Here is a 22,623-nt window from a genome sequence, read left to right on the forward strand (position 1 = left end):
GGACGGTCGATCGTTTTGTGTCTAAAGTGATATTTGGTGGTCGTAATTTTCTTCGCAAGCTGAGCTCAACTTCCAGAATATCTTCACTGTCCCAGCAAAGTGACTCAAACAATTGTTATGATTTGTCCCTATAACTTGCTGCACGGCTCGATCATCATTTTCCTCCTTTCTTACGTGTATTTTCCCAAAAACACTATAGAGAAACATAAAGTTGCTCAAACTTATTTACAGTTATTTTCTTCGTATAACTTTGTGTCTAAACAATTTAATTCCATAAAACTAATTTTTCCATCGAAAATGCTATGGTTTTAGAATTCTGATTGTTTCACTGGTTCAATTTTATGTTGAACAGGTAGAAATCGGGATAGAGTAAACACTAAAAATAATTTCTAAGTTGAAGCCTCACCACTAAAAATCACACATTATCTTAGTTTTTGACAACAATTTCTAGATGCCACGTTTCCTTTAGGTTTTATAGAACTCAATGTTTTGATGTCGTGGATAGACAGTGTGGGGTTTATTGTAATCTCAAAAATCTCCACGTGTTTATTAAATGTCTTATCATTACCCAATTTTGATATCAGCATCATCGAAGTAATGTTTTCAGTTAATTTTAATTAGGAAAAAATTCCCAAATATGTTCAAAGCTATTTTTGAACGTATCGCCAACTTTTATTCTCCTGATAATAATAAAATTTTTGAAGATTTTTCAGCTCCTTTAAATTGGCGATAAACAAGCAGTGTCATTATTTTGTTGCACGAGTAGATGCAAAGAACTATTTGGAGTAAAAACATCACCTTCAGCTGTACCAAAACGTATTTGGAAAAAATGTACGGAATATAGAAAATTAGAAAATAAAGGTAAAAATTCTGAATGGCATGTTGATAAAAACACAGATGTTTTAGAAAGAGGGCTTGTTTTAATGGAGAAAAATATTAAAAAATAAATAAAAAGAAAACACGGGTTTTTCAAGGAAACACTGTATACGAGTTCACGTTATAACACTAAGCAAAATTTAAATTGCTATCCAATATCTAGAAAGCAACGGTTGGTTACAGCCTTAAATTGACAAGAATGCATGGGATTCATTGTTAAGAAATTTAGAATACAATTCATTTCAATTTTCAGAAAAAAATTTTTCATTAAATTCTTCATTTAACACATATAGGGACAGCGTTCAGATCCTGGAGATGTTCGACTCGTCAATGATGCACGTCAGCAATATTACTATTAGACAGGGATTGACAATTTCTTTGAGACGCATACATATAAAATTATACAACCATCTATTTTTTGATGAGATAAATACACCTAGGATTCCATTTAGGATACTTATACTTGTTACTCGATATAAAAAGTTTTAATATGTTCACATTTACAATGTAGATTGCTGTTGTAAAGACAAAAGAATACTTGAAAGTTTACCAAATATTGAGGGACTTCTGTCATATCGTGTGGATAGTGAAAACATTTATTTCAGAAGGAGAAAGAAGAGGAACGAAATTGCTGAAGGAAAACAGGTACATTTTCAAAAAAAGAAATATTGGGCAGATTTGTGCTTATGATTTGCATTTAATGGTTGCATGTATCTGAAATTGATTAAACTTTCATTCTAAACATTACAACTGTTTGTGGCACGAAAAACTATAGATTAAAGCATTGAAGAATAAACAAACGCAAACAAAGGAAACGCTGTGAAAAATCCAGCAAGGTGGCACATTTCATGTATCTTGTTGATAATGGTCGGAGTTTACAACTGAAATGCATTTACTTAAACGCCATCTTTCAGAGTGTAATGAAGTTGCTAAGAAAAAACAGGTACGCATAAAAGTAAAAACAATAACAGAGAAAAAAAACACTGTGCTTTTCACTGGAAATTAATAATGATCGTATATAACTTTTAATTGATTAAACTATTTAGAAAAAACATTATAAACTAACTGCCTCTGGTACTTCAAACTATAGATTAAAGCATTGAAGAGTGAACTAACGCAAGTCAAGGAAACGATGCGAATAATGCAGAAAGGTATCACTTTAACAACGGTTGGAGTTTACACCGGTTGGAGTTTACACACAAAATGCCTGGTGAACTCACAATAAAAGAAACAGACTTTTTACTAAATGCTAAAATTTTTTGATCACAGAGAACAAAATATATACATCATGTAAAGACACTAATATGAAAACAGGGTAAGTTTATATTTTGAGGTCATGTGCTTTGGCAAGAGCAAAACTATTTAGTTATTTTGTTCAGTCAACGCAATTTTGCTGCATTATAGTTTTTTTTCGTTGAGAACTTGATTTTATACGAGTACTGGTTGGTAGAAAGGCATAGTTTCAAAAATGTTTAAGGTTATGGTTTGTTAATTTAAGTCAGGCTGATTCTTATATTAGGTCAAAGAAACATGGTAGTTACAAAATCAAAATTGCTGAGAGTGGTTTTGCCAATGTGTATTGTCACATGACATCGTTACCCGGATGCTCAGAAGGTGGATGGACATTAGTCATGAAAATATATGGTCTTAAGGTTAGGCTTGATCTTAAAAAACGTAATGATGCATGATAACCATATAAAAGGCTATAATGTCTTGTTATTTTGGTAAAAAAATGCATCTTTGTAATATCATAAAAAATTGACTGAAGCCTGAAGGTAAGTAATAGCTAGATATAAAATATTGTGTCCAACGTTTATGCTGCTAAGAACATATGACAAATCATCTAATACATTTTGCAAAACACTTTCCATTATTCATCCAATTATTGGAGCAACAAAGACGTTCATAATGATAGAGAAGGAACAACTGCATTCGATGAGCAAGAAACCAAACTTTCTACTTACTGGACCATACAATTTAATGAAATTTGTTTAGGAATGAAACAAGGAAATGACTTAAGATTGATACTCTAAAATTCACAGGGCCCATTCACCCTTACACTTTAAATCGAATCGAAATTGATTGGAGTCCGTATGAGGGCTAATGTGAATACTTGCAAGTGATGCGAAAACGAATCCGAACTAATTTGGGCCACTTCGAAAGGTGGTCTCGAATCGGATTAGTTTAGTCTTCATGATAGTGTGAACATGCAACACGAATAGAATCGCATCAATCTTGATCAATCACATAAACATGTTCATACAACAAATGATGAAAAAAAACACAATAATCGAAAATAATTTATAGAACATGCAAACAAAGAAGATGCTAAGACAACATATTGACGGATAAAAATGTTGCAGTAGTGTTATACGCAAGATTTAAGTTTGATACAGACGTCTGCTACAGACCAATTTTAAGAACCTTATTATATCTGTCTAGAACTTTTATCAGAGTGAAACGTTTTATAAGTATACATAGCAACAAACATTTGCGTAAACTGATCATTAAGATTGTTTGTGATACGGCTATGTCATATACCTCAGGTTAATGCAGACTAGCATTTCATTGAATTAAGAACAGCTATAGAGCATCCCAAAAATGTTCATGTGAAATTTGGAATATTATTCTAAAACTGCGACTGATTCAAACAAATGAACAAACACACTAAAAAAATCTCACAAAATAAATACCATTACCACGGACAAAGACATTAAAACATACACATGCCTAAGACTACCATTCTAGCTCGACAGGGTATTTTCCCGACAAACATGCTGTACAATGCCCATATTGCTTGTTGTTGTTCGAGCGAATTCCCTTGCGTACAGCGCTGTGCAGCCCTTCGATGGATAAATAAGCAAGGCTGTCTGCCCCGACATGCTTTGCAAGTTCATCTGGAGATAAGAAATTCGCAATGAGCTCTTCTTTGGTTGGAATATTGATGCCCATGTAACACGGAAACTTGACAGGAGGAGATGCAACGCGAACATGAACCTTGAAGGAAAAACTCACACGAATACACTAAAATCAATACCACAGAACTCAACTCCGACACTCTTATGGATAACCTGCCTTGTTTATGTTTTGCTGACAGGCAGATTTGGTGGACTGCTTTTGAACAACACTAGCGATAATGGTCAACCTCTCTTGGGAGTAATCTGCCTGCCAGCAAAACGTAAACAAGGCAAGTCATTTATGAGGAAGATAACAAGTTCCGGAAATACTTCATAAGATGTGATTTGGTAAGAGCAAATAGACATTCTTTTCTTATCGAGTTGAAAAGTTCCAAATCGTTACCAATAGTTGCTGCAATTCTAACCATTGCTTGCAGTAAATCAGAATTATAAAAGGGAAAACAGTATGGCTGGTCTAGTGGCCCAGTAATGGGCTTGTGTGGTGTTTCAAAACATGTCGGACGAAATACAAGATCCGTTGATAGCCTTTGTACACCAAAAAACTTACAAATCATTACCTCAGCTGCTCCAGCTTCACGCAACACCTTAATAATTGGAGATATCGTATTACCACGAACAATTGAGTCGTCGACAAGCACGATCCGTTTACCGACAAAATTTGCTGTTAGCGGACCAAACTTCCTACCCACGCCCAGCTTCCTGAGCCTTGTGCTTGGTTGAATAAATGTCCTACCGACATAGCGGTTTCTCGTGAGTACTTCCACATACGGTATGCCAGACGTTTGTGCGTAGCCCATAGCTGCAGGGGTCGCTGACTCCGGCACCGTGCTCACTAAGTCCGCGTCGGCTCTGGCCTCCACAGCTAATTGTCGACCGCACTCTTCGCGCACGTTATACACCATCTGGCCCTCGAAGAATGTGTCGGCACGTGCAAAGTACACATATTCAAAAATACAAAACGCACTTGGGTCCTCAGCACGCAAAGGTTGAACGATTTCCAGATGCGATACACCCTTTCGCGTCAAATGAACAATTTCACCTGGCTCTACGTCGTACATTTTCTCAGCTCCCATAGACGGGAATGAGCATGATTCAGAGGAGAGGACCCAGCCAACACACTCCATAGCACCATGCTCGATCGACCGAAGAATTTTTCCCACGCAAAGAGGTCTGTTACCATATGGATCGCGCACACCGAATATACCATCTTTCGTCAAGATTGCCAAAGCATACGAACATTGAGTATCGTTCATTAACATCTTGATCCTTGCTCGCCAATTTGCACCTAAGAAAATAACCTTATACTACATAAGCAAGCACGTAGTGCATTACAGCCGGTGGTAAAATGTTTTAAGACAGTAAATTTAACAAGCTAAAAAACCTGCCAGTTACATGCTGTAGAAATAACTGTTCGAAAACTCATACGTATATTGACCAGAAACATTGACTTTACATAAAGTTTAATTCTTTCTAAACAATAATTACATGCTATAGCAACTTGGTTTAGTATAATGGGTTTGTTGCGCCAGTATTGCTAAAAATTGATGCTTTTGCGTATTTAAGTAATGAAGGATATTGAAAAATTCACTTAAATTGTATTTCCTTTCCAATATTTACAATTTAAATAAATCGATTGCATAAAAAAACCTAAGCAGGTTTCTGTGCCACCTATGACGAGACCGACTTTTTTTTTATTCTATCAGTTTATGGACCAAATTTTTATACATATTTCACAAAACCAGGGAGGGTGTCCCACTCTCCACACCCCTGATGTGCAACCATGACAGTGAAAAAGGATCATCAATACCATGTACTATATTCTGAATAAGTACCAATATCAACTTAGACATAATAACTCTTGTACTGTTTCACGTATCTACAACTGAAAGGGCATAAACAATCCATTATTGTTAAATCATGTAAATACATAATTTTTATGAAATATGGTAACTTATTTGGGATCAAACCAAACGAAAATGCACCATATTTTCAATCGAAAGATGGATGACAATTTCTAATCTTATACATTCTGATGAAACGATTTTTGTAAAAAGAGTTACTCTAGTTTAGATTAGAATTTTGGGGCTACTTGTGGCCGTAGTATGTCAGGTTGTTCTTGTTAAATCCTATCAGCTTTTTATTATGGTGGTGCTATTTTTGAAAGTGCACACCATTAAAAACCAATCACATTTAGTAATTTACAGTATTTATTTTCTATTTTCTTTTTTGGGGATTCTTTTGAAAAATAGCCGGCATGAAAACATTTTGAAAGTACTTGTACGATGCATTATTTTATATCTACATATTTATATGTCTAATTCAGTTTAAATCAGGAATATTGAATGTAATATTCCAAGTATTTTTCATTATTTACCTCATCAAAGTTCTATGTAAGAGTGCAGTGTGCGAATTAGTTCAGAAAACACGATGTGCAATTTTTTTTGACAAAAGTGTTTCTTTAGAGGCATAATCAAATCGATATTACGTTAATTATTATATAGCGCTAATTGCTAAATTAATATTCTTAAAGGTGAACAAATTCATATGATTTACGACAGTGTTTTTCGTTACAACCGCTGACCCAGTATAAAATGTACGAGAGAAATTTTTTTCGCATGTTATTCTCTCCTCTTTTTTTGTGCAAACTTTACAGCGCAATAAATTCACCACTTGACCATCATCCTAGTAATCAAACGAGTCAGCATTTGATTTTTCCATCTATTTTTTTCACTGTATTAATGATGCACTCGAATTGAAACATATGAAAGACTTTAATTATTTTTTTACTGTATTAACTTTGCTGGTAGCTACAACCTTTCGACGAAAATGGCAAGAAAGACAAAACTGAAAAGAGAATAACCGAATATACCTTTGCTTTCTGATTATTAACAGTAACATCCTTGATGTTTACTTACGATAAAAAACATCATATTTATGTCATATTACAAGCAATATGTAAAAGCAAAAAGTATGGCTGATCAAGGTTGCCAGTTTTACTTAATATTTTGAGCCAAATTTGGCTTCTTTTACTCACGTTAGGCTAATTTAAAATAAAAATTCCCTTGGTTTATTCTTCAAATTTGGCTTATTAAAATTTTTTGTCTTGTTTTAAGAATCAAAATCAAAATGTTTCCCGATTTTACTGAAAATACTCAAAATAGCTATGATGCCACAAACAGTACGTAACGGTTTACAAAACAACGCAAATGCAAAAATTGACATTAATAATGTATTACACCCCTATTGTCATAAGCATGTAAGCACCAGGTATGTAGACTGTTGACAGACTTCTCAGTCTCAGTGACAACGTCTTTAAATTTGATGACATTGTGCCAACATGGACTCGTTTATAAAGTAAAGATCAGTAAAGACTAAGCTTGAAAACTTACTTCAATTTATGTGGTAGTAATCAATAAAGACGTTTTTTGCATGTCGTTTGAAAAAGTGATGTGCAATTGTTTTCATTTTAGCTAAAACGATGTGCAAATTGTACATTGCACACCGTTAATTCGCACACTGTAAGAGTGTACTGTAATATCTGTTAAAAAGACTTAGCAAACTTCAATTTTTGTTGGTCACATATAATGCAGTACATTTACCCTTTTATCTCTGTGAAAAGAGTGAAAAATTGTAACTGCACATGAGTTCTCAAAAAGAAAAGAAGTTACCCCAAAACACAAATACAATACTTGGACTCAAAAATAGCAACAAAATTACAGTGTGACACATGTAACAAGACAATTGCCCTTTAGCATAGTAGCATTTTACAGGAAAATAGGCACTCTTCCTGTACCTACTCTAGGCAATACAAGGGGTACACCCCTTTCCACTTCTCCAATAAAATCTTCTATAAAATCCATCCTTGTTTTGACACATGGTTTGAAAATAGATATCACTGGTTTACCCAAAAAATATATAAGTCCACCTACTAACTAACACCAAGCTTACATGTAATCACCTTCAGGTTCACCACATGGCGGACGTCGTGACAGAAGCTGTGTTATCAGCTCACTATCTGATTTTGTTGACAAACCAACATTACTTGCAAGAACTTTCTGTCGCAATGAATCTGCATTGACAAGTTCCCCATTATGGGCAACTGCAATCCAATTTTGGGCAGTATCTACGACAAATGGTTGACAGTTTACTAGCTTTGATGAGCCCATAGTTGAGTAGCGATTGTGACCAATACCCATGAACCCCTTCATAGACTTTATGTCTTCTTCTTTGAACACATTGGAAACAAGACCCATACCCTTGTGTTGGTAAATTAAATCTCCATCACCTGTCACAATACCAGCACTCTCCTGTCCTCTAAATCGAGAAAATGATCCAATTGACACTAAGGTAAATGCACATTACAAAAACATGGATAGCACATGTATTTCTCATGAGCATTTGTGAAATTGACAAATCAGACACTCTATTTCATTCTATCCAATCTATCATTAAATTGGACAAGCACAACCTTCCAGAGAGGAGAAAACACTTCTGTTTCTTTTTCACATTGACTTTTGGCAGAGAATTGTGTTCATCAGTTGCAGAGTCATCCTATTCATTTGCTCTTTCTATGCAAATATGTTGAGTAATGGTGGTAAACCACAAAAATTTGAGGAAGGAAATAGCATGTATGTAGTTTGGTTTACCAATGTAAAAGTTTCACAGCCTGCTTTGTAAACTATTAGTCTGATGATGTCTTTTGAACAAAGATGAAATATTACACAATCTGTTGTGTAAAACTCTTGTATCATCTTGAATATCAAGAAAACGAGATGTCTGTTTTCGGAATCTGTTTTATTTTGTTTTATAGATATAATAGAGTATTGTATTTTTCATTAAAAAACACTTTTACAACGTAGGTAATTACTGTTATAATGTTTTTCTGCAAAGAAATCAACTTGGTATTATAAATTTAACAAGTGTAAATTAACTTAGTCTTGGTTCTATTCTTGTATCTTAGAGCCTAAATGCTTTATGTAAAATTTGGGTTGTCACAATTATCACAGATGTTTGCATACTGTCCCAAACATCTGGAATATGAATTACTGGACTATGAATATTGAATTATCCCCAAACTTTGCAGGCTACGAAGAAAACTGGTAATGTTGTTTCTGTTTGATACGACAAAATAAAAGGCAAGATAATATTTGGACAAACACTATTCAAACATATTACTCTTTGAACCATTTCATTGCACTTTTTTTCCTTCTCATGATTCAATGAGAATGTAAACATTTTGTATTGACCAATAAAAATGCAATTTTCACCTGTGTGTCCAATGTATGTGTCAAACCAACTAAGTATAAGTGTTATTAAGAATACTTCCTGTTAAAAATTTGTTTGATAGTGGAACATTGATCATGATAGTAAATAATTAATAACTATTGACTTGTCAGCATTGCTCTCACCAACAACTGACCAGTGATCACACCATTTGTCCATGTACATACACAATCCATTAAACCAATCCAAAAAGCAGGAAACCCTCGATGAACAGAGTGCTGCAAAATGAGGAGAATGGCTATCTATTCACTTACCTATGTTGAATTCCAAGAAGGCCGAGGAAAATGTTGTTAGCAAGACCGAAATCAGTCAAATCGACATTTTCAGCTGCTATACACCCGAACACACCACACGAGTCTTGAAGAGCATACGAATTTTCTTCGTGCATATCCATACTCAAAAACGTAAAATATGCATAGAAGAATTACTTAAGTACCAGTAAGCAGAGCAGAAATCACTCCAATTAAGTAAACTTTACGTGTCAATTTCAGAAGGAATTGAATCGATATCCATTGGTGCCAAATTGCCAATTTTTATTATCGAAAACAATGTTTGGTTTCAGTACACATGGTCGTCGACAATTCCACCCTCGGTCGCTTTGATTGGCTAAGTGATAGACGCGAACTTCATTCTTACCTTTTGATTGGTTCGACTTCCTTTTGGTTGCAGCTTTGAATTGGTTTGGATTGCCTGATCCAAACACGCGGAAATAAAACGAGAGGTACATAAAGCGCGCGAAACACGGAAACGATCGAGTTTCGAGCAAACTGCAACATTCCCGAGTGTTTAGACTTTAGAGGATATAGGATGTGATAGTCCTAGCACTTCAAGACCGTTAAGTTATCATTTATATAATAACAACAAATCATGTCTAATTAAGTTTGCAACGACAAGTTTACATTGATCGTTGATTTGGATGGCCTGATCCAAATTCCAATATCCAAACTCTGGTCTCAACCAATCAGAGCACGCGTCATATTGATTTTGCATTACACTCTTTGATTGCACGCCAGTTGAAAAACTACCGTGAAATTGGCACCACATTGGACACAACATTCAACACAACATTCATCACAACATTCAACACCACATTCAACTAAAATTTATCATTCAAAATGATAAATCGAAAAATCGTCTTTAAAACACGTTTTCCATCAAATAAAATAGTAAAAAACAATTCTTAACTGTTTATTATTATTTTACTGTCCTTAACCATCACAAAAAATGTATAAAAGTCAAGAAATTGAAGAAAACACTAAGATTTATATTACAGTGTACTTTCCATTTCTCTTAATTAGCGTATAACTTAAAAACTACACGGTAGAATTTTTTTAAACTTGGCCAGAATATAGATAATTATATTGCCTAAAATATATCCAAAATCTGGAGAGTGCACAAAAATATAAATGATAGAAAAACATCTACAAAGTCGGATGACACGAATACGCGTAATATAATATTATATAATTAACTTCCTATATCCAGGTATCTTTGCAAACAAAGGCCTATAAATAAAAAACTACACGGTAGAATTTTTTTAAACTTGGCCATACTGTTGATATGTTTATTCTCTATAATATATCCAAAATCTGGAGAGTGCACAAAAAAATAATTTGTAGAAAATCATCGGCAAAGTCGGATGACACGAATACGCGTAATATAATATTTAATAATTAACTTCCTATATCCAGGTATCTTTGCAAACAAAGGCCTATAAATAAAAAACTACACGGTAGAATTTTTTTAAATTTGGCCATACTGTTGATATGTTTATTCTCTATAATATATCCAAAATCTGGAGAGTGCACAAAAAAATAATTTGTAGAAAATCATCGGCAAAGTCGGATGACACGAATACGCGTAATGTAATATTATATAATTAGATTCCCATATCCAGGTAACTTTGCAAACAAAGGCCTATAAATAAAAAACTACACGGTAGAATTTTTTTAAACTTGGCCATACTGTTGATATGTTTATTCTCTAAAATATATCCAAAATCTGGAGAGTGCACAAAATAAGTTGTAGAAAATCATCGGCAAAGTCGGATGACACGAATACGCGTAATATAATATTTAATAATTAACTTCCTATATCAAGGTATCTTTGCAAACAAAGGCCTATAAATAAAAAACTACACGGTAGAATTTTTTTAAACTTGGCCATATTACAGATATTTTTATTGTCTATAACATATCCAAAATCTGGAGAGTGCACAAAAATATAAAAGGAATAGTATTCCTTGAGAATAAACCGTGAAGTTGGCACCACATTCGACAAACAGCTCTATAGCTAAAAAACTACACGGTAGAATTTTTTTAAACTCAAGTATATTATAGAATTTTATATTGTCTAAAATATATCCAAAATTTGGAAAGTGCACAAAAATATAAATGATAGAAAAACATCGGCAAAGTTGGATGACTCAAATGCGCGTAATATAATCTTGCATAAATAAGTTAAGAATTCCGGTTCTTTAACAAACAAACACCTATAAATAAAAAACTACACGGTAGAATTTTTTTAAACTTGGCCATATTGTAGATATTTTTATTGTCTATAACATATCCAAAATCTGGAGAGTGCACAAAAAAATAAGTTGTAGAAATCATCGGCAAAGTTGGATGACACGAATACGCGTAATATAATATTTAATAATTAACTTCCTATATCAGGTATCTTTGCAAACAAAGGCCTGTTACACACTTCAATTGGATATTTTTATTGTCTATAACATATCAAAATCTGGAGAGTGCATATAAAATATAAAGTGAAGTTATTCTCTTAGCTAAAAACTACACGGTAGAAGTTATAGAATACATTCCAAAACAGTGCTATATAAATGATACACGAACTACGCGTAATATAATATTTAATATATTTAGCTTGTACAAAATCAAAATTGTAAATAAAATATATGGTAAACAAACATCAAAAATATGACTGTAGATATTTTATTAACATTCCAAAATCTAAGTTAAAAGGTTCTTTAAGAATAAACCTATAAATAACATACACAAATTTTTTAAACTTGGCTTTAAATATTTTTATTGTCATCATATCAAAATCTGGCTTGCACAAAAATAAGTTGTAGAAAATCATCGGCAAAGTTGGATGACACGAATACGCGTAATATAATATAATCTTAACTTGTATATCCAGTTCTTTTTTTATTTTGCTTTGTTGTGACGTGCAGAATTTTAAACTTGGAAATTTGTAGATATTTTATTTATAGTGTTTGTTGTTAAAGAACCGGAATTTTTAACTTATTTATAAGATTATATTACGCGCATTTGAGTCATCCAACTTTGCCGATGTTTTCTATCATTTATATTTTGTGTGACTTTCCAAATTTTTGATATATTTTAGACAATATAAAATTCTATAATATACTTGTTTAAAATTCTACCGTAGTTTTTAGCTATAGATGTTTGTCGAATGTGGTGCCAATTTCACGGTTTATTCTCAAGGAATACTATTCCTTTTATATTTTGTGCACTCTCCAGATTTTGGATATGTTATAGACAATAAAAATATCTACAATATGGCCAAGTTTAAAAAAATTCTACCGTGTAGTTTTTTATTTACAGGCCTTTGTTTGCAAAGATACCTGGATATAGGAAGTTAATTATTAAATATTATATTACGCGTATTCGTGTCATCCAACTTTGCCGATGATTTTCTACAACTTATTTTTTTGTGCACTCTCCAGATTTTGGATATGTTATAGACAATAAAAATATCTACAATATAGCCAAGTTTGAAAAAATTCTACCGTGTAGTTTTTTATTTATAAGGCTTTGTTTGTTAAAGAACCGGAATTCTTAACTTATTTATGCAAGATCATATTACGCGCATTTGAGTCATCCAACTTTGCCGATGTTTTTCTATCATTTATATTTTTGTGCACTTTCCAAATTTTGGATATATTTTAGACAATATAAAATTCTATAATATACTTGAGTTTAAAAAAATTCTACCGTGTAGTTTTTTAGCTATAGAGCTGTTTGTCGAATGTGGTGCCAACTTCACGGTTTATTCTCAAGGAATACTATTCCTTTTATATTTTTGTGCACTCTCCAGATTTTGGATATGTTATAGACAATAAAATATCTGTAATATGGCCAAGTTTAAAAAATTCTACCGTGTAGTTTTTTATTTACAGGCCTTTGTTTGCAAAGATACCTTGATATAGGAAGTTAATTATTAAATATTATATTACGCGTATTCGTGTCATCCAACTTTGCCGATGATTTTCTACAACTTATTTTTGTGCACTCCAGATTTTGGATATGTTATAGACAATAAAAATATCTACAATATAGCCAAGTTTGAAAAAATTCTACCGTGTAGTTTTTTATTTATAAGGCTTTGTTTGTTAAAGAACCGGAATTCTTAACTTATTTATGCAAGATCATATTACGCGCATTTGAGTCATCCAACTTTGCCGATGTTTTTCTATCATTTATATTTTTGTGCACTTTCCAAATTTTGGATATATTTTAGACAATATAAAATTCTATAATATACTTGAGTTTAAAAAAATTCTACCGTGTAGTTTTTTAGCTATAGAGCTGTTTGTCGAATGTGGTGCCAACTTCACGGTTTATTCTCAAGGAATACTATTCCTTTTATATTTTTGTGCACTCTCCAGATTTTGGATATGTTATAGACAATAAAAATATACAATATGGCCAAGTTTAAAAATTCTACCGTGTAGTTTTTTTATATAGGCCTTTGTTTGCAAAGATACCTTGATATAGGAAGTTAATTATTAAATATTATATTACGCGTATTCGTGTCATCCGACTTTGCCGATGATTTTCTACAACTTATTTTTTTGTGCACTCTCCAGATTTTGGATATATTTTAGAGAATAAACATATCAACAGTATGGCCAAGTTTAAAAAAATTCTACCGTGTAGTTTTTTATTTATAGGCCTTTGTTTGCAAAGTTACCTGGATATGGGAATCTAATTATATAATATTACATTACGCGTATTCGTGTCATCCGACTTTGCCGATGATTTTCTACAAATTTTTTTTTTGTGCACTCTCCAGATTTTGGATATATTATAGAGAATAAACATATCAACAGTATGGCCAAATTTAAAAAAATTCTAAAGTGTAGTTTTTTATTTATAGGCCTTTGTTTGCAAAGATACCTGGATATAGGAAGTTAATTATTAAATATTATATTACGCGTATTCGTGTCATCCGACTTTGCCGATGATTTTCTACAAATTATTTTTTTGTGCACTCTCCAGATTTTGGATATATTATAGAGAATAAACATATCAACAGTATGGCCAAGTTTAAAAAAATTCTACCGTGTAGTTTTTTATTTATAGGTGTTTGTTTGTTAAAGAACCGGAATTCTTAACTTATTTATGCAAGATTATATTACGCGCATTTGAGTCATCCAACTTTGCCGATGTTTTTCTATCATTTATATTTTTGTGCACTTTCCAAATTTTGGATATATTTTAGACAATATAAAATTCTATAATATACTTGAGTTTAAAAAAATTCTACCGTGTAGTTTTTTAGCTATAGAGCTGTTTGTCGAATGTGGTGCCAACTTCACGGTTTATTCTCAAGGAATACTATTCCTTTTATATTTTTGTGCACTCTCCAGATTTTGGATATATTTTTGAGAATAAACATATCAACAGTATGGCCAAGTTTAAAAAAATTCTACCGTGTAGTTTTTTATTTATAGGCCTTTGTTTGCAAAGTTACCTGGATATGGGAAGTTAATTATATAATATTACATTACGCGTATTCGTGTCATCCGACTTTGCCGATGATTTTCTACAAATTATTTTTGTGCACTCTCCAGATTTTGGATATATTATAGAGAATAAACATATCAACAGTATGGCCAAGTTTAAAAAAATTCTACCGTGTAGTTTTTTATTTATAGGCCTTTGTTTGCAAAGATACCTGGATATAGGAAGTTAATTATATAATATTATATTACGCGTATTCGTGTCATCCGACTTTGTAGATGTTTTTCTATCATTTATATTTTTGTGCACTCTCCAGATTTTGGATATATTTTAGGCAATATAATTATCTATATTCTGGCCAAGTTTAAAAAAATTCTACCGTGTAGTTTTTAAGTTATACGCTAATTAAGAGAAATGGAAAGTACACTGTAATATAAATCTTAGTGTTTTCTTCAATTTCTTGACTTTTATACATTTTTTGTGATGGTTAAGGACAGTAAAATAATAATAAACAGTTAAGAATTGTTTTTTACTATTTTATTTGATGGAAAACGTGTTTTAAAGACGATTTTTCGATTTATCATTTTGAATGATAAATTTTAGTTGAATGTGGTGTTGAATGTTGTGATGAATGTTGTGTTGAATGTTGTGCCCAATGTGGTGCCAATTTCACGGTAGTAGTTGAAAAATCTTACACGTGGTCATAGCTCGTTGAAAGGTGTTGAGATTTTTGCTCTTATCAAATTGTTTAGCACGATACTGACAATAGAGATTAGAGAGTTTCTGCTTGTACAAAATGACAACCTCCGATGAGAAAGGTAAGAGGACCAAATAAGAATCGACTTTATTTATCCTAATCGTTGTAATTATGGTATATTTCTATTGTTTGAAACCGTACGACTTTGTATTTGCTGATAGTGTGTTTTCGCACGTGGGCCGCCTGTTACAATTGCACAGTGAATGAATTTATAGTGAAACAACTTATTATAATGCCAGCTTTTTTAACAATAATTATGCTTCCAAATAACTTGGTGTTATTTCTATTTACATAATCGGTAAAGAATTAAGAGTAAAATGAATAATGCGAAGACACCTCGATTACGATGCTTGAAGATGTACTTGAAGTTTGAACAATGCCGCAAGGAAACATTGTTTGTGCGAAATATTGTTTTCGCGTAGTGTAACTATCACCGTCTTATTGGATTTATTGTACATCATGCTTGCATAGAGCGTAAATTTATGCAAACTCCTTAATCGTTTTTCCCACCTTTCAACAGTCAATATTTTTAATACACTGGTGATTGGATGAAATGCTGACAGAAATGCAAGTGTAAGAAGTGCAGCCAAGGTGTTTGAGTATGCTTTGCGACAAGTTTTTATTTTGGGAAAATAATATGCAGTTTCACAGTGGCAAAGGCATTCAGCATGTTTAGTTCTCTAGGGTGCACTTTAGGAGGTGTGAGGGTGGGGCACCCTTACCTTCCTGTGAAATATGTATGTAAGTTGTTCCAGAGACTGATGGAGAAAAAGCAGTTTTTCCGGCTAAACTTTTACATTTTTCAATCAAATAAAGACACTTCAAAAGTTGCTCCTACTCCCAGATTATATAGAGGCACCTAGTTTTTTTAAATGTGCTCCCTTAATCCTTCTATACAAATTTTTTGTGCTCACTCACAGCAAAAGAATAGAAATACTTGTAATGTAATGGAGTTTACACTGCAAGACAAAATCTTGTGGTAAAGGCAAGTATTGCAATTTCTGTGATAAAATGTGATGGTTAAATCGGAAGTGATTGTCAAACTAAGCGTATTTATCATATGACCTTAAAAAATTAAAAATTTTTTCCACCAACCCCCCTCACAGTTTAACTGTTGTTTGGAAATATTTTCACAAAATACTTGAATGCTTGAAATCTTGATAAATTGTAGTGAAGTGAATTATGGTTTGGCTGAGAGAGATGTAGATGGTTTGTCTTATAAAAAAAAGTTTGAATTTAAAATTTACGTCTGCTTTATAACTCACTAAGTCAGAACATGTGTAAGAATCAAAACAAATAAATTTTTCTGCCATTAATATATTGAAAGTCATGAAGAGGAGAAATGGTTATTGCTCCTTTTACATTCCCCCCTCCGAATACATTGACTTGTTACTGAGTTAGTGATATTTGATCATGCTGGCTGTTTTAGGTATTTAATAATGAGGTTTGAAATCAAATAATTTACAAACTGAAATGTATTGTCATTAATGATTAAATATTTCAAAAAGTTATTATACAAAAAGAGTATGCAATTAAGAATTGTAAATGCTTGCAAAAGTAGTTTAGGCATGTTTCATAAAATTTTTCTTCAGTTGTATGTAGTCGCAGTTTCTTTTGGATTGATGTTGTTTATTTTAACATAACCAATATCTAAATGTTGTGTGTTGTGCTCAGTTGGACTTTTAGGATTGTCGTATGTTCTACAGTGTACATGGCATTATTTCTCTCCCCTTGGCTTACTTCTTTTACTCTCATAATTTCTGGGTTTTCAGCCAATTTGCCACAGTGAATAATTTGCCTCCATTTCTTTCTTTCTACTGTATCCTCTTGTTTCAAGCCATTTGACAGCATGCTATATTGCAATGTTTCCTCTTATATGGCAGCTCGTGTTTTCATTTATATATTATATACGTCCTTGTACTGTCCAAAACTTCCTAGTCTCGCATAGCTTTTTTTCAGGTATTTATGACATGTGATGCTTCATTCTCAGTAACCATGTAACTATAGACTATAGCAAACCTCATCATGTTTTTCTCTATGATAGCTGTTATATCTCACATTCCTGTAGGATAATAGATAACTGACTTTCTGCATGTATTAATATGGATTGCGTGCCAATAGCTGATATTAAAATAATGTTTCAAACCACCACATTTATTGTAATTTTTACTTTAGCAGCACTTGTGATTGGCGAGAAACTAAACGAGGGAAAGACGAAAATCATCTACAACTTACCGAAGTCGCCGAATGGAGACCACGTGTTAATAAGATCCAAGGATAAAATCTCTGCTGGGGATGGAGCCCGAATGCACGAAATCGAGGGAAAGAGCGCTATAAGCAATGATACTACTTGCACGATATTCGAACTGCTGAATGCCTGCAACGTGAAAACTCATTTCATCTCAAGGCACGACGAAACCTCGTTTGTGGCTGTAAAATGCGAAATGATTCCCCTGGAATTCGTGAATCGCCGTCTGGCCACCGGATCATTTTTGAAGCGTAACCCAGGCGTGAAAGAAGGCTATCGTTTCTCTCCTCCCAAAATGGAGACGTTTTTCAAAGATGATGCAAACCACGATCCACAATGGTCCCATGAACAGATCATTGAAGCCCAATTAAAGCTTGGTGGCGTTACCATTGGTGAGAGAGAGGTTGAGCTTATGACTTCAACAGCCGTAGTTGTGTTTGAAATCCTGGAAAAGGCTTGGGCTACCGTTGACTGTACGTTAGTCGATATGAAAATTGAGTTCGGCGTGAATGCCCGCACCGGTGAAATCTTCCTCGCAGACGTCGTTGATAATGATTCCTGGCGACTCTGGCCATCTGGAGATCGGCGACTCATGCGCGATAAACAAGTTTACCGAGAGATGAAAGAGGTCACTGGCGAAGGGCTTGCAATCGTAAAGAAAAACTACAAGTGGGTCCAAGAGCAAAGTCGTAACCTGTTACCAGGGAAACGTCGAGGACGAGTAGTCATCGTAATGGGTTCGCCAACCGACATAGATCATTGTAGAAAGATTGAAGCTTGTCTAAAAGAAGTGGGTGTCTTCGTTGAGCTTAGAGTTACCTCGGCACATAAGGGAACGGAGACGGCTCTTGGTATACTTCATTACTACGAAGGGCATAACATTCCCACTGTTTTTATTGCCGTTGCTGGTCGGAGCAATGGCCTGGGTCCTGTTTTCTCCGGCAATACTGCCTATCCCGTCATCAACTGTCCTCCCATCAAGGCTGACTGGGGCCCCCAAGATGTTTGGTCTTCTATGCGTCTGCCCTCGGGTTTGGGCTGCCCAACAGCAATCATCCCAGAAGGTGCTGCTCTTGCTGCCGCTCAGGCACTTGGTATGACTGATCACATTGTTTGGAGCAAGATTCGAGTTAAGCAGTTGAACAATCGTATTAATCTTCTTCATGCTGATAAAAAAGTCGCTATTCAAACGGAATAATTAGTATTTTCTTTTGTATTATATTGGATTTTTCGTGTGTTTTATTATCGGTTAGGCAACTGAAGTGACATGTAATTGGGTTTTTTTCTTTGCTTCGCTTCGATAATTAGATATTCATGAATAACTGCAATATTTTCTCATTCGTGTGGTTTTTGATATTCTGTTTCAAACGATTTATTCGTTGCACTACAATGTTTGTTTTGGAAAAATGGAATAAAATATATAGTTTAGTTGATAAGGCACAATTGCCCTGTCTAGATTTTTGTATGAAGTTGCAGTCGCTACGCTTTTCATTAAAGAATGCATGGTATTTATGCCTTTTGCCTTTTCACCTGACTTTGTTGAAAGACTTTAGCTCCTCCATGCTGGAGCATATGGTTAGGATGAGGAGCTTAGCCCGTTTAGAGAGCCTTTTATATAGCAACGGACTAGACTTTTATATAGCAAAGGAGACAGACTGCAGTGGAGGCATCTATGCTCCCAGAACGTTCGGAACTTCGAAGCCGGTAGAGCAGCCGCCATCAAGGAGAAGAGGGCCCGAAGGAAGCAACGCTCTGCCCCTCTTGTCTCGTAACCCTGCAGCGTTTGCGGACGTTCGTGTGCATCACAAATTGGCCTCCATTCACACATGAGAGGTCCCACTCTCGCAGATAGACCTGCATGCCTACTTATCTGTCGCCCCGACAGGAGAGTCCATAAAAAAAAGCCTTACTGTCCGTGCTACGCATTTCCTGCCCAATTTATGTCGATTTGTCAGGTTAACAGCATAAAGTGATTTTGTAGAGCAGTAGCTCCACTGACAAAAACAATACTCGGTAGCTGAGACGTTTACCGTTCAAGCCAAAAGAGCTCATTGAAAAAATAGGTACGCAAGCGCACTCGACCTGTCGAGTGTATGGCTAGTAAATGAAGTAGATTTAATGAATATAGTTCAAATAACATTGCATATTTAATATTATTTACGTCAAACTTGTTCACGATTTGAAAATGTTTTTTTAGTTAAACGACCCATGTATTTGTTTAACTCTTTCTACTTTTTTCGAGGCTGCAGCTTAGCTTGAATGTCACGAGACCCGCATGAAGAAGTGACGTCATTTAGATCTCTCGCGACTTTTAAAGATTTTTTCCACTGAAAAACATTTTTTCTAATGCTGTGTTTCAAAATAGTTTTCTGAAGAGTCTGAGATGTCGTTCATACAACCGATAAATCAACAGGTTTATGGCATGAATTAGACATATATAGACACTTGTATTCAGTCAGGCATGCAGAAGGAAAAAACTTACCGCATCGAGGGGCAATTCCACTATGCCTTCAATTTGTGCTTCATAACGTAGTTATAATGTTTTAACATGTCGGCAGTGCAAAAATATCTTGTATGTTGTTCCCGACACCGTTTTGTTTAGCATTTTGATGATCTGTAAATTTTGTGCAAACTGGCGTCGAAAAATGAAGAGCCTGTAATTAAAAAACACCACTGCAATACCAAAAATGCAAATACTTAATGTTATCGCTTGCTTTTGAGAAGGAAGAAAACAAATACAAAATTACAACAAACGTCATAAACGCATGACCCCCAGGACGGCAGTGAAGACTTTGGGCATCTTGTCCTACAAACGGAAGCCCAGAATCAGCTGCTAACTGTAAGAAGCACGGACGAACGATTGTCTTGTGTCAATGACGGAAACCAGTCCTACATACAACAATCAGCGGGGTAGCCCGTAGTAATCATCTCGCACTGGCCACAGAAGCACTGCGGGACCACTTTGGGTTATTAAATGATCTTTACAATGAGATGTTAAAATTGATTTGGCAGAAAATGGTTGGAAATAATCCATCCTCAAAAGCATCAAAGTGCAAGACATAACTATTGTTTCCAAAATGGTGTTCAAAATAATCCATTTGAAAAGTTCAAAGTACCAATGCTCACCTAACGATATTTCAAGCAGGATCAGATTGGAAATCTAACTAGTCATCTGTATCACTGCCAAATATGTCAATTTCGTGTCCATCATCCTCGTTTTGTATGAAGTTTGTGCGTGCACTGCAATTGCAGATGTCAGTACATTTAAGTCCATTTGTCATACATATGCACATATTGTTTTGACATCGTGACTTCTTGCAACCACAGGCTAAAAATTCGAGTATAGAGTCCGGTGTTGGTTTCTGGCTCATCCAATGACTTCCTAACTTCCCAGTCACAAACATGCATCCACGGCCTTCTGGCGTCGAGGACAAATCATTACATGATAATGCTGATTTCCAGCTACAAGTCACGTAATTTGCTCGTTTAAAATGCAATAGCGCTCGGGGTCCGACCAATCTTGTAGAAAAAAATTCACAAGATCAACTTTGTTATTGCTATCACTTAGGTACTTTTTGAATTGCTTGGGTCGTTTCTGGTCCCTTCTTGACAGCTGAATTCGAATGCTTTCTGAATTTTCACGTCGTTTGCGTTCACTACCTTTTAAAGATTCGTCAAAATATTGGTCGGTGACAAAATATATGAGTTTACCAGAATTAGAGGTGATGTGTTTCAAGACATATTCGAACATTTCGCCAAATGTTGTTAAACTTATAGAGGCCAGCTGCTGAATACATCTTTCTCAACACTGTCCAGCAGCAGGCCAGTGCTCTTACACAATCAACTAGAAGGGAATCTACCATGGGATCTTCTACATCTTTCTCAACACTGTCCAGCAGCTTAGATTTAACAGCTTTTACAAAACCTCCATCAGCAATGGCTAAAGACCAAGGAAGAGGACCAAGAGAATAGGTGAGCACTTCTCTCAACGAAACATCGCGCTACCACATATGACTAATAATCTGGCAAATAAATCACGATCCGCTTTTAACGTTAAGCTTTTATCATTAATGACGCATGATTTTTTAATTTTCATCCCTGCAAACGTCTTTGACATTATTTATTGAATTGGTGCAAACAGATCTTCCTCGTTTGATTCAATAAGCTTCGCCAAGAAGTTGCGTAATGCTTCTTTCCCTTTTACTTCCGCATTAATCATGTCGTTCTTAATATCATCGCTGCATTGTAATCCAGAACACAGATGTACAAGGAAAGTATTTTCTTTAAATGGTGTCCCCCACTCCATTTAAAGATCATAACAGCGAAAAACGCAATTTTCGTCGTGCAGCATTCGCTTTCTTCCAAGATCTTTTGTCACAGAGCCAGTGCTAAGAACTCCTCCTAAGAACTCCTCCATCGTTGATTGACACTTTGCAGCAATATGACTGGTTAATACCCATCTTTGAACTGTTCCTTCTGATGTACTATAGCCAACAATTCCACCTGCACATTTTTGCTCTTTGTTGATTGTTTGACTTTTAACTTGCCGTGAGTATATTTTTTATAACATTTTCGATGATACTCGTACTCTGGCCAGGGAAGATCTTTCCCCAAAAGAATCGATTATTGCAATAACTTTCTTATCCTCACGTTGCTTTGCAGCTTTGTAGATAGATTTTTGGACGTGTCACTGAACCTAATAATCGATTCACGTGGACTCTTTTCACTGCACTGAAGAATGCATGCGATAAATGTTTTATTTGATGTAGAGTTTTTTTTGCTTTTTACATCAACTTCAAACGGTATATA

The 22,623-nt window shown here is 34.5% G+C and overlaps 3 protein-coding genes across 5 annotated transcripts; 2 read left to right on the forward strand and 1 right to left on the reverse strand.

Moving 5' to 3' along the window:
* The first annotated feature begins 208 nt into the window (after positions 1-208).
* LOC124446603 lies at positions 209-2,779 on the forward strand. Of its 2 annotated transcripts, XM_046997441.1 has the most exons (6): positions 212-861; positions 1,170-1,521; positions 1,652-1,819; positions 1,967-2,027; positions 2,146-2,191; positions 2,396-2,779. In XM_046997441.1, the coding sequence occupies exons 3-6, from the start codon at positions 1,763-1,765 to the stop codon at positions 2,562-2,564; spliced, it is 333 nt and encodes a 110-aa protein (XP_046853397.1). In that variant the 5' UTR covers positions 212-861; positions 1,170-1,521; positions 1,652-1,762; the 3' UTR covers positions 2,565-2,779. The 2 variants fall into 2 exon arrangements, with proteins under 2 accessions (XP_046853396.1, XP_046853397.1); XM_046997440.1 differs by having other exon boundaries at positions 209-861; positions 1,388-1,819.
* A 332-nt stretch (positions 2,780-3,111) lies between these two features.
* On the reverse strand, positions 3,112-9,722 carry LOC124446602 (amidophosphoribosyltransferase-like). Its single transcript, XM_046997439.1, has 4 exons — positions 9,332-9,722; positions 7,753-8,108; positions 4,352-5,079; positions 3,112-3,873 (listed from the first exon to the last, which is right to left on the reverse strand). The coding sequence occupies exons 1-4, from the start codon at positions 9,469-9,471 to the stop codon at positions 3,613-3,615; spliced, it is 1,485 nt and encodes a 494-aa protein (XP_046853395.1). The 5' UTR covers positions 9,472-9,722; the 3' UTR covers positions 3,112-3,612.
* Positions 9,723-15,470: 5,748 nt separating this feature from the next.
* Positions 15,471-19,142, forward strand: LOC124446730 (multifunctional protein ADE2-like). 2 transcript variants are annotated; one of them, XM_046997593.1, is made up of 2 exons: positions 15,471-15,627; positions 17,742-19,142. In XM_046997593.1, the coding sequence occupies exons 1-2, from the start codon at positions 15,606-15,608 to the stop codon at positions 19,010-19,012; spliced, it is 1,293 nt and encodes a 430-aa protein (XP_046853549.1). In that variant the 5' UTR covers positions 15,471-15,605; the 3' UTR covers positions 19,013-19,142. The 2 variants fall into 2 exon arrangements, with proteins under 2 accessions (XP_046853549.1, XP_046853550.1); XM_046997594.1 differs by having other exon boundaries at positions 15,473-15,627; positions 17,745-19,142.
* The last annotated feature ends 3,481 nt before the right edge of the window (positions 19,143-22,623 follow it).

Source organism: Xenia sp. Carnegie-2017, unplaced genomic scaffold (assembly GCF_021976095.1).
Source record: "Xenia sp. Carnegie-2017 unplaced genomic scaffold, XeniaSp_v1 HiC_scaffold_22, whole genome shotgun sequence".
Classification (NCBI taxonomy): domain Eukaryota; kingdom Metazoa; phylum Cnidaria; class Anthozoa; order Malacalcyonacea; family Xeniidae; genus Xenia; species Xenia sp. Carnegie-2017.

Excerpts from the sequence above, each read along its gene's own strand:
- LOC124446602 (XM_046997439.1), bottom strand. The coding sequence starts at position 9,471 with ATGGATATGCACGAAGAAAATTCGTATGCTCTTCAAGACTCGTGTGGT. Across the intron at positions 5,080-7,752 it reads GCCATGTGGTGAACCTGAAG|GTGCAAATTGGCGAGCAAGG; the intron begins GTGATTACATGT and ends TTATTTTCTTAG. Across the intron at positions 3,874-4,351 it reads GTGAAGCTGGAGCAGCTGAG|GTTCATGTTCGCGTTGCATC; the intron begins GTAATGATTTGT and ends TTTTCCTTCAAG.
- LOC124446603 (XM_046997440.1), top strand. The coding sequence starts at position 1,763 with ATGCATTTACTTAAACGCCATCTTTCAGAGTGTAATGAAGTTGCTAAG. Across the intron at positions 1,820-1,966 it reads AAGTTGCTAAGAAAAAACAG|ATTAAAGCATTGAAGAGTGA; the intron begins GTACGCATAAAA and ends TTCAAACTATAG. Across the intron at positions 2,028-2,145 it reads GATGCGAATAATGCAGAAAG|AGAACAAAATATATACATCA; the intron begins GTATCACTTTAA and ends TTTTGATCACAG.
- LOC124446730 (XM_046997593.1), top strand. The coding sequence starts at position 15,606 with ATGACAACCTCCGATGAGAAAG. Across the intron at positions 15,628-17,741 it reads GACAACCTCCGATGAGAAAG|CAGCACTTGTGATTGGCGAG; the intron begins GTAAGAGGACCA and ends TTTTTACTTTAG.